This window comes from Sabethes cyaneus, chromosome 2 (assembly GCF_943734655.1).
Source record: "Sabethes cyaneus chromosome 2, idSabCyanKW18_F2, whole genome shotgun sequence".
NCBI lineage: Eukaryota > Metazoa > Arthropoda > Insecta > Diptera > Culicidae > Sabethes > Sabethes cyaneus.
The window spans coordinates 140361245-140373922 of NC_071354.1; the positions used below are offsets into that span (position 1 = coordinate 140361245).

Here is a 12678-nt window from a genome sequence, read left to right on the forward strand (position 1 = left end):
AGCGGGTGCTCCGTTCTATTAGAAGATGAAATGACGGCCAGCAGCGATCCCCTTCATCCACGGGACAACAACATCCTTCAGATCCTTCGAATACGTCGGCTGTTTCTTTTTTGTCCTTGTTCAAAGAAATACGGAGGCTCTACATCCCCCTCGCTGGATACTACGCCTGGGTCGGAAACTTTGTTGACATGACGATAGGAACTGGACTACCATCTGGTGCAAGCCACCTGCCATTCTTTCGATTCACCTTTAGATCCTGATTAAAATTTTATTCACCAGAGAAAAAGATGACAGAATCATTATGATGAGGATGCTTCCTTCAACCGCCTCAGAAATTTTTTAGCATTCTCCAATCGTCGTGATTTGATCACAGCATTCTTAAATTGACCTCTGCGTAGCGCATACGACTTACAACCAAGGTTTTTGGCCATTACTCGCTGGATTAAGAAATCTGAATACCCTATTTCCCGAGCCATGGGCCACAATGACCTCGCTGGATTCTTTTCAATCATTTTTTCCACTTGTTTGACATTGTTCCGTTCAGCGGTACTGGAACGGTACTTGTATGTCTTCCAGGTAGATGCGTACACTCTTAAATGATTCTACTTGTTAATAGGTCGGATTTAGTTAAAGCTACGTTGAAACTACTCAAAACGCCCTTAAAGTGTACAAACTCAAACTTTGAGTAAAAATTTTAACCAATTTTGGCTACTTGCTACCGATAATTGAATTATTCTCTATGACAAATAACGCACTTTTAAGTTCCTACTGCCAATTTTTTGGTTGAAAAACTTCTCAACATCTGAGTTTGTACACTTTAAGGGCATTTTAAGTAGTTTCAACCTATCTTTAAGTAAATCCGACCTATTTACAGGTAGAATCATTTAAGAGTGTAGGATAGCTTATCACTTTCTCAAGCCTTTTCTAAATAGAACACTGTTTTTTCCGACACTTTTACCGACCGAACTATCTCCTTTACACTTGTTCCGGCGCGCAATAAAACGACGACGGCTGACCGATTATTTTCTTGTTTCGACATCTTTCAGTTTACTCAATACTGTTTGTTTATATCTGACACCCAACAGTATAAGGTATTCAGTGCTGCCAGAGCATTCTGAATATTGTTTCGCAAACATGAGAAATTGCTATTGGAAAATTACTGCAACAATTCGTCACGCACCCTGTAGATGTCCATTTTAATCTATAGCAAAAATGGCCAAGTATATTTTGTGCAATTTTATTAAACTCTTGTTTTTTGTGAGATGATAACTCTCGAACGCATGGTCGAAATGTTGTGATGTTGGTGCCAAAATGTCAAAATGTGAAAATGGCAACAGCTTTACGCCCTTTTCCGCTAGAGCGATAACTGTTTCAGGAAGCGCGGGATTGGGCATACCGACGTTGCGAATAATGGATATTAGACATAATCTACAAAACTTCGCTTTCCTTTTGTTCCTTTTTCCACTTGGGCCAATCAACGCTTCGTCACAATACAATGAGAACCGGTCCACCCATTTAGCACAATCTCATATGTCATAACACTGTTTGGCATAACGTCGTTTGCCTTAAAACCATTGGCAAAAACAGAAAGGGCCATTTGGCAGAAAATCATTTGGACATAACGATTCCGTAAAAGTATTTTATGACTTTTCATAGATGATTCAGGGCGTCGGAAGCACCGACCACTGCAGGTTGGCAGCCCCACCCTATTTCGGCCATTCGTTGGTAATCCTATTCATCCTATATGCAATTTTTTAAAATAAACCGATTGGACCCGTTGGGCATAAATATATTAAGCATAATGCCTAACGTCCATTATACCTAATGTGTTTATGCCTAACGTTCATTATACCTAACGTCTGTATGCGTATCGTTCGTATGTCTGATGGGGTATACCCAGTGATTCATATTCCATTTAAAGTAGCGAATTAAAAAAACAGTTCGAACGGGGGTTTGAAGCATATATTTTAAAGTGACCAAAATGTTTGGAAATCATGAAACCAATAGATCAAAAGGACAATTTTTCTACGTTCATAAACAATTACATACAAATACTCATACAAATTCTGTAGAACACATTTATTTGATATTTGAATGTTCAGATACAGAATGGGTCGGAAAACAAATTGTTTCAAGATATCTTTTAGTATTGATGGAGCTAGGAATGCAGTCGATTATCACCAGCTCTTTCAAGCGCTGTCAAAAAACATTTTTGTTCAAAACTGTAAAAACTAATACGTTTTAATTTGAGATATATTGTGTAATTATTATATGAGTAAAACAATTTTTCTTCCGTTAAATTCTCCTATTGAAAATGTTGATTATACAACTAACAATTATTGCTGTAGGTAGTAACGGGTGACAACTAAAATTTTGGAATTTTTTTGAAGTCCCTATACTCAACAACAAACGAGCTCAGAGAGAAATGAGGTTATGTATTATGTATCCTCTTTGACGTCGAAACAAGAAGCATTTCGGGAGCGCGTTGTACACTTCTATGAACTGCCACAGAAAGCTCGGCAAAAACTATACGGTACAATATTTACAAAGCGAATATGTTGCGGGTACGACTGTCTACCATTTCCTTAGATGCCCATTAACTATTCGTAAGCAAGGTAGTTGAAGACCAGTCAAAATTATGGACGCAGAAGGACATCGTTCTCTTTCTCGTTTCTTCAAAAACAAGCCCTCTGGTTTGGATATCAATTAAGATGTACCAGACGAATGTTTGAAGAAAATTTTGATCCCGTTTCTACAAAAACATCATGCAGATAGACAATACGTGTTTTGGCCGTAGAGAGCATCATCGCATTACGCCAAAAAAAAAACAATCGTTCCTGAATACCCATTCGATCCCATTTTTACCCAAAAACCACGACCAGACAAAGCTGTCTCAGTACGCCCAATCGAAGATTTCTTCAGGATTTTGAATTCCTAGGTGTACAAAAATAACTGGAGTGCCACGAATTGCAAACAGTTGATTGGTAGAATTAAGATATGCATTCGCAAAGTTGACATGACGGCCGTACAACGCTCCTGTTCGGTCATCAAGCGGAAGCTTCACCGAACAACCGATTACGGACCGGTTTCAAATGTACACTTTTTTTCAACTATGGATAATGTATCTTTAATTTCGGTAAATCAGATCTTCTTCATGTATCTTTATCTTTTTTTGACAGCTTGAGAAAAAAATTCCAAAAGTTTAGTTGTCACTCGTTAGCACAGTAGCTTCAATTTATACGGCGGAGAATATGCATTTCCTTCAGCTTGAACACTTTTTTGCTAGTTCAAAAATTTCAAATACACAAACTTTCAACTTTGTGAAAATCAATTTGTGCAACTACAAACATCACAAATCAGCACTACTACCTAGATCCAAAGTACATGCGCAGCAACGGAACTGCTGCAATGCAACGGTACTATAAAATATTTATGAATGGAAACGAACTCTGGGATCGATGACCCGATTTTCAATCTAACGCTGCAACTATAGTTGGGAATCACAATCCGGCATTGCATTCAAAACTGGGTTATACGTGTGAACTCTTCCCTCCACTCGATGACGTCAATGGTTGAACTGCAACCTCTGCTGCACGATATCGGAAGCAGTGCGATTCGGGTAATGACGTACATAGAACTGAAGTGGGGAATTGCATCGAGCATGGTGGTTGAAAATTTAATTAAAAGAACCACACTCTCATAGGTATTTTAAAACAGAGTTAGAAAAATAATAAATGGTTTAAATAACTTGTATCTAAAATTAAACACTATTCGGCAACCGGTTCATACAATCTATTAAAACAACCATTCAACACTTACCTTACTAACTAGCATATCATTTTCATCAAAATGTCTTCCGAACATCTTGGGCGTTTCGCCTGGGATCGGGTCAATTTTAATGCACACTTCCTGGCCTTTCCTGGCAGTCTCGATTTGTTTGTGATTGGCTTCGATCGATGTCACCACGCCCAATTCAACAAACTGAAAATACACAAAACAGATGGGATGCAATTATTAAAACAATCCAAACACTGACACCTTTCTGTTATAATTAACACAACAGGCGACAATAAGTGCCCCTTCAGCAAATTTATAAAAATAAACATCAACTACTCATACGTCACTTCCGGTTTCAAGTATCCCAAACAACAATATAGGTATATGTGTGAAAAATTTCACGTGAGTTTTGAAACACATTTCCGTCATTGTGGACCGAACTGTGATCGTTGCAAAATAATGTGTTTTTCCTTCCTCCGTCGTTGCGATGTATGGCACTTATTTATCAACATTTTTTTTTCTAGTACGGATGTCCATTTCCTAACCGCTCGAAACCAACGCCAAAACTAGAACGTTCATTAGTCTTGGTGTTGTCGTCAGCCGCGATCTGAACGTACCACAGAGAATAAGGCAACATTCCTCAAAAAGCTGTGGCATAGCATGAGGATGTCTTTATAGCGACAAAATCTAACTTTTTTGGAATAGAAACTTGATTTCAATTATCAATAACATGTGAAGAAATGTAGAAAAATTATCTAATAATGTACGTCTCGTAAATTCAAGCGAGGTTTGTTTTCGATTTGAAAACTGACATACTCTCGGAAAACATCGTCATTTGAGTTCATTATTAACAATGAATGTTGATTTGATGCCAAAATAGTCTAGAAAGCAAAACTACCTTTTCTATGTGCAGCGCCGTCAACTATCCTGCCAGATTTTGGCTTGCCACTGCCAGCAGCTTTCTGAATTCTATTTTCCCACTTTTAGTCAAATTCGAAAACGGGTGGCGTTAGGAGGTCAGGAATTAATGATAGCGAGAAAAGCACCATTGACGTTGGTGTCGGTATAAATTTGCACAGAGTCCAACGGTCAGCAGCTAGGCATCGTTTTTTTTCTTCTGTTCATTTGCGGGAAAACAAATTAAAGTGCTCCGAAGAGCTGCCATTCTTGCCGGCTTTGATCGGATCCGTGGAGAGCGGCGGGGAAGCAATATGGAGAGAAGTAAAAGGGTGAAAAACAAGCTGACGTCAAACGGCGGAGGAAATCGCCACACGACGTGCTTCATAGGTTTTGTGATGCTGCTGGTGTGAGATTGTCTCCTGCAGAATAAATTGACGCTTCCTCAGGTGGAGCTAATTTTGATGGCAACTGGATAACAATTGGAAGGAACTGATCGAATTATTCTAAAATTGGCGGATTTAGTCTGTTACCAAGAGAGTGTAGGCGATTTAGAGCTCTAAAGAGATTACAAAGAGTAAAAACAAAATGAAGGAAGCTAGTCGCAAAAAAAATAGTAAAAGTTGTGTGGAATCTATTTACGAAATATTTTAAATATTTATTCGTTTTATAAATTGCCCTTACATATACACTATTTCAGAATATTTTAATTTTGATATTTAAATTAGAGAGTTTCTTAACGTACAATTGGACATTCCTTACTACGATAATATCAGTGCCGCATCGCGAGAAGTACTGCGCACGATGGTGGGAGCCACATCCAATGGACTGGAAGAACATTGTCAGCACTAAGATGCTAGCTACAGTTGTAACGCATCAGTACTGTCATAAACTGTAATGTGCAGTTCATTGGATCGTTCTAAAACAATGGGTTGATGAAAAAATATCTGCAAGATTCTGATGTCACATTTACACAAGCCTCACTTGAAGCAAGCAGCGTATGATTCAGTCAATCGAAACGAACTATGACACACTATGCTTGAATATGATTTCCCAAAACTGAGAAGACTCGGACGTAGAACCCTAGAGAGTTCCACAGCGTTTACACGTTTGAAGTTTTTCTTGGTTACTTCGCGTAGAATGAATCATTCATACGATACACGTAAAAGCCGTCATCCTCGACTGAACCTTACGTAGTTAGTGATTTTTTTTACCAAAGTTACTAATTTCGGTTTTAATGATGGCGCTTTTGTCATCGGGTTTCTATCAAACTAGTTCATCTGCTGTCTAGGTCAACGTTTCAAGGATTTATTTCCTCGTCATCAAGCAAAAGCATTTTTAACTAGTTTTTGTCAAGTATGTTTGAATGAATTTTTGTTATTATATGCAGACTGTTGTAGGTCCTTTCCTGTACACATCACAATACGATTAGATAGTTAGCAAACACACAATCTGCCGAGAACTACGCGCTAAATTTCGAAAACTGACTGGCTTTTTCTGAGAACTTGGGTGCATTTATTCTCGTAGGCTATTGGGGTAGAATAACCCATTAGAAAAGCCGCCGGATTAATACCAACTTGAACTAAATTCCGATGAGGAACCATCCATATACCACGTGGATAGGTTAGAGGGGGGTGGGGGGTATGAAAATGTCCACGCTTGTCTACGGAAGGGGGGAAGGTGGTATGGGATATGTCACCGTGGACAAGTTTTTTCCATACAAAAAAATAGATATTAGAAAGAGAAATATAGATTTTATTATGCATATTAACATAAACCATTGATCGTTTGTTTTTAAACTCAAGGAAAGTGTTATCTTCTGAGGGATATGTGTACTGAGCATTACGAGAGCGCATATGTGGTATATTTTGCGCTTGCGTCAAATGTGGAGTGCAAATATAGCTGGTTGAAAATTGGTATTGTATGTCCACGTGGTATCTGGATGGCCCCTGAGCACGGAACCAATTGACTACGATCATGTCTGATCAAGAACGAACGCGAGCGATTAACTGGTGGAAGTAGTTTTTCGATGAACGAAGTTTCAGAAGGAGGAGGAACGGCAATAAACCTAGGAATGCCCGATGGAGAATGTAGTGCCCCAAAATCTGATCTATATGTAGTTAAACGATAAATATGTCTCTCTCTCCTCTGCTCTGTATTTTCTCTCTCTCTCCTCTGCATTTTCTCTCTTTCTCTATCTTTTTCGCGGTCTCTTTCTCTCTCACTCCCTTTCTCGCTCTTCATCTTAAAATCTGGGAAGAATAGGGAATGAATTTTACAAAAAGTGTGATCAACTGCAATGCTGCAACTATCGCGGTAATAAAGGTGCGTTTAGACTGAGCAAATTCTTGGCAACATGTGCAATGCAACATGCGAAATTCGACATGTTGCTAGTTGTTGCTTAACGTTGCTTCTGTCGCCACCTAAATCCTTGTGATACGTAGCTATAGTTGCATTGAAACATCGGGCAATAGTTAGGAAAAGGTTGCATGCCACATGTTGCCAATCTAAACGCACCCTAATGCTAATAAATTGCATGAAGCACTGTTTAGGGAGACCTTCACTGTTCATCTAGACAACGTTTGTTTGTACAAAAATATCAAGGTTTTATGACCCTACTGACATACTTCACCTAGAATATACAAGCCTCGATTTTGCTCATGTAAAGCATAGAGAGGCAGAGCAATCTGCATCTCACAACGACCAACATCTTTCGTTTTCTGTTCAACCGTTTGCTCTCCCTCAGAATGACACGTGAACACTGTTTTCTCTTACGATTACTCATCTTGCGTAGAAGGAGCACAACTAAAAGCAGAGTTAATCTTTTCTTCGCACACTTAAGACACGAGACTAAGGAGAATATCTGAAACGGTTTGGTCCATGACCTTGAGAGCATGCATTCAGTAGTGCTCCGGCAGAAAAAGACAGATGAAATCAAACTGATGCTCATTCATGCTCCGCCCCATGGCAGCCAAGTACAGCAAAAACAAAGAAACTTGTCGCTTGTCGGAGATGGTAACATCCGAGAGAGAGAGAGAGAGAGAGAGAGAGAGAGAGAGAGAGAGAGAGAGAGAGAGAGAGAGAGAGAGTAAATCGATTTGTCTTCTGAGTTTTGCCAGTAAAAACGCGGGGATTCTGGCCTGATTTTTGAATAGGTCCTAACTGCACGACGATGCAAATACACTTGAACGTATGCTCGCATGAAATGGTTGCTGGCGTTATAAACTAGCTAAACGTTAATAAAAATATTATTGAAATTTTTCTGCAGCCGTGAGAAGCATAAGAGAGGAGACATGATGAGAATCTCCGATTTGCAGTTCGGACCAAAAGTCACGCGAGAATTGAAAATTTTACAGAGTAAGGCATAAGCCTGGTACGAGCTAGTATCAGCAATCATATGAAAACCTCGTGGCTAAAGTTGAAGTCGAAGCAGGATTTAAAGCGATTGAAGTGGCGCCGCAGAGTGGTGATCGTACTAAAGCTGCTGTAGTTGGTTCGCCGAAGCGATACGGGCAAAAAAGGACCATTGCGTAGAGTAAGACTTTGAGCGTGTATGTTAGTTAGGTGTTAGGTTAGCGAGAATACATGGGTAATCCACTCTCTAGGTCAGCACTCTCTAGGTGAGGAGTATTCAAGAAATCCAAATCATTGAGTCTGTAGCGTTGTTCATAGCAAAGCAGCTGTAAGGGGCCGTTCCAAGGCAATCTCCGAAGAGTGAAACGGATGATTCTGCGCTGCACTGGCTCCATTCGCTCAAATCCATTTTGGTAGTAAGAACCCCACACTGGAGCGCAGTACTCAAAATTGGAGCGGACTAGTGAACAGTAGAGAGCTTTGAGACAATCGATGACTTAGAAGTTCTTGGCCATTCGCATGATAAATCCCAGGTTCTGCAGGCCTTGTCGACAATGATTGCGAAGTCCTGTTTGAAATCGAGCTTAGAGACATGCAGTATTCCCAAGTCCTTTACACAATTTTCGGGGCATAGGCACGCAGCATGCGGTTATCTAGGCACCATTTCGCAAAAATTGACAGCTGCTCCTGCAAAAACGTAAATTTATTTCCTGCAAATTTAGCGATTGCAATTTAATGGTTCAAGATTGGTTGAAGATTGGATTAGAAGATTGGTTGTTGTGGACCGCTTAAGCATGACGTTAGTAGTTTACAGTAGGCCGGACACTGTAAGAATTCCGAACGACGAAAATCGTTCTCTTCAGCAATCTTTGATTTGGGTTATTATAAATCAAATTATGTTTTATTGGACCTAGTTTGTGTTACGATCGGTTACAAAAACCACCATTGTGTCATGTTTTTAACCAGAATGTAACGAAGCGTGTTATGAGTAAAATATTTCGTGTGACGCAAGTTTGTTCACATTTTTAACAAATTTCATAAAAATATCAACTGGAGCTACAATTTCGTAGTAATTCACCATTATAAGTGCCATAATAAGTGATAGGACTGGTACCGAATGGCCAAAACGAAAAATGGCCGAAATCCAAATGGCCGAATCAGGAAAGACTGAATCACGAATAGCCGAATCACGAAACCCGGCCTTTCGGCCCCCCCCCCCTCGCAGAAACCACTACTATTTAGGTGCATACATTTTCCTAGGCTTACTGACTAGTAGGGATTATCCCTTAGTTAAGTTCGAACGAGCGGCAGCGAGTAAGGACAGCATATACCCAACATTTGTGCAGACTGGAATCCGTCATTATTTTCGGCCGAATATGACGTTCGGCCATTCGTGTTTCAACCTTTTGTGATTCGGCCATTTTGGATTCGGCCATTTGTAATTCGGTCGTTCGTGATTGGGCCATTATTTGTTTATTTGTATAAAAATATCAACAGGCCTACTGGCCCTACTGATACACTTAAACTAGAATCTACGTGCTAGTGCCAGGAAACGAGTTTTCAGTACCTCGCGGCTGACGTTTAAGTCGAAGCTATGTGTAAATCGATTGAAATGGCGTTGCAGACCGATAATTGTGCTAAATGTGCTATAGTTGGTTCGCCGATGCGGTACATGCAGAAATGGACCGTTGCGTAGAACACGACTTTGGGCGTATATGTTGAGGTTTGCGAGTAGACACGGGCAATCTACTCTCGAGGTCAGCATGTCGGCGACAGCCATTGCTCTGATGACGTCGCGACGAGTGTTCAACGGCTCAAGATCGATGAGTCTGCAGCGTTGTTCATAGTAGGGCAGCTGAAAGGGGTCGTTCCAGGGCAGTCTTCGAAGTGCAAAACGTATGAATCAGCGCTGCACTGACTCGATTCGGTCAACTCCATTTTGGTAGTACGGACTCCACACAGGAGCGCAGTACTCAAGGTTGGACCGGACAAGAGCACAGTAGAGGGCTTTGAGGCAGTAGATGTCGTTGAAGTTCTTGGCGATCCGCATGATAAATCCCAGATTCCTGCAGGCCTTATCGACAATACATGCGATGTGCTGTTTGAAGTCGAGCTTAGAGTCAAGCAGTATTCCCAAGTCCTTGACACAATTTTCGCGGCGTAGAGGCACGTCTGATAGAATGTAGTCGAAAACAAGAGGGTTCAATTTCCTTGAGAATGTAATTATTTCACATTTGTCGGAATTTAGCAGCATGCGGTTGTCTGTGCACCATTTTGCAAAAATCAGTAGCTGCTCTTGCAGGAATGCGGCGTCGGACGGACTATCGACTTTAGCATACAGCTTCAGATCATCGGCAAAAGAGAGTCGCGGGCATTTAAGCAGGAAGTTGACGTCGTTGAAGTAGATGAGGAAAACCAGAGGTCCGAGATGGCTACCTTGTGGAATTCCAGAGTTTGTAGTGAAAGGTCTGGAGGTGAACCCGTCGATGCTAACTTCTAGGTGGCGATCGGAGAGGTAGGAATTAAACTATCGTAGCAACGAGCCTCCGATTTCGAGTTTGTCCAGTGTGGCGATGGCGATTCGATGGTTCAATTTGTCGAAGGGCAGCGGGAAGGTCCGTGTAAATAACGTCCGTCTGCGACCGGTCGTCAAAACTTTTTATCACGTCGGACGTAAGAGTTAGAAGATTGGTTGTCGTGGACCGCTGGGGCATAAAGCCGTGTTGATCGTTTACGACATATTGCTTAAAGAATGCAAATACAGGTGCGTACACAACAAGCTCGAACAGTTTTGATATTGAGTTTATTGCAGAGATGCCGCGATAGTTATTCACATTTCTCCTATTCCCCTTTTTATGAACAGGAAACATGTATGCCGAGTTTCATATGTGGCGCATCGGAGCAGCCAAGGCGTTGATACACTGTTTCAGCAGAACAGACGGAATACCATCCGGTCCAGAAGAACGAGAGGATTTTAGTGTCGCGGCGGCTGATATGACCATCTCGTCGTCGATGGAAAGGTGAGCTAAACAATTGCTAAGTACGGGGACGCACTGGATGGCTGCGGAAATTTCTTCTCTTGTCAATCTTTCGTCAGTAAATACGCTGGAGAATTTCCGCGCGAATAGTTGGGAAATCTGTTCTGTGTTACTGGCAGTTTCACTACCCAGGAACATAACCGAAGGAAGCCCGTTGTCCTTCCGCTGTTCGTTGACGTGCTTCCAAAAGGATTTGGGACTCCTTTTCAGTCTACGTTCGATGTTGCTCAGGTAGTTCCGGAAACAGGAGCGACTCAATCGTTTGTAACGCGTGTTGATCGACAAGTAGTGGTTACGGAGTGGCAACGTTCGATGTTTTGAAAATTTATTGAGAGCGGTCTTTCTCTCGGATTTCAGACGTCGTAACATAGCGTTTACCAAGGGTATCTGCTTCAGAGCGGGCGTGGTTCTTTTTGGGACATGTCGATCGATAGCGTAGTTCAGGATATTGGAGAATGTCATTGCGGCAGAATTAACATCATCCATCAGAAATATTATGCCATTTTTTATTTCGGCCATTTTTGTTTCGGCTATTCGTGATTCGGTCAATCGTAGGTAATCCAAGTGATAAGTATCTTTATATATAAAATATTGTATAAATATCAATCAGATGCGATTTTACAGTTCTCTTTGATTACAAATTTCTATAAAAGTCATGAATCTGAATCTTATTTTTAGGTCAGAGCGCAAACTTAACACTAATAGTTAAGATTCTGATAGTAAGTTGGACAATCAATATGCTCGGGGCTTTCAGTACATTAGAATAGTAGAAACGTGTCAGTAACAAAAATGTCTGATTCCAGTGAGTGGCAAAAGCTGCCAATGGAATTCGTTTCCTCTTCCGTTTTCCTTTGTTTCAAAATATCCACTCCTTAGTTTGGGTCCGGTAAAATGAGTACACAAAACCTTTCTTCTAGTCGTGTAGACACAAAATGCTGCGAATCTCTAGGCTTGCATGCACGACAGGAAACGTCGAATGAATGAATGAATGTCAATTATGAATGAAAAAGTTTCACCAGTTTAGTCCCACAACGGCCACACTCACACATATGGCTAGCGTTTACCGAGCTAGTTGACTTGGTGATATTTTTCTACAGCCGGACTTTTTCATCGTTCTTTGCATATTTATGTAGAGCGAGCGTGACTCGGTTGCAAAACTTCCATTCAACGACCTCCGCAATTTCAATGCACAGCGATTTGGTAGTTGGCCGTTCATGCCAACTGAGCGCTCGGGCCAGTATGCGAACCATACTGGCATGACTGATGTGTGGACTGTACAATAACCAGGCCAATCAAGAATTCGATTGATTTAACAAATTCTATTTTAAGAAGCATATTTCCATTTAAACGACTGTTTGCTAAGCCCGTGCACAGAAACGCAGTATGTTGGGGTCAAATGATACCAGTCCAGGCAGTATAGCCAGCCGTATAAGAAAATAAAATTTTTGCCAATACAATTCGGCAGGGTATTAATTGGCAGAAAACTTTCGAAACGGAAATGGTTTCGTGTTTTTATACCACTCGTTTTGCTGTCGTTTCCAGACTATTAGCATAAGTGGATCGAAACGTGATAAGATCATTATGTCACTAGAAAATAGTGAAACATTCAAAC

General features: G+C 40.9%; 1 protein-coding gene across 1 annotated transcript in view; it reads right to left on the bottom strand.

Moving 5' to 3' along the window:
* Window positions 1-12678, bottom strand: part of LOC128733621 (eukaryotic translation initiation factor 5B) — a 178797-nt gene that overhangs the window by 19698 nt on the left and 146421 nt on the right. Inside the window, exon 8 of the mRNA XM_053827343.1 lies at window positions 3820-3981. Within this exon, the coding sequence (XP_053683318.1) occupies window positions 3820-3981 (162 nt within the window). The remainder of the gene's footprint in view (window positions 1-3819; window positions 3982-12678) is intronic.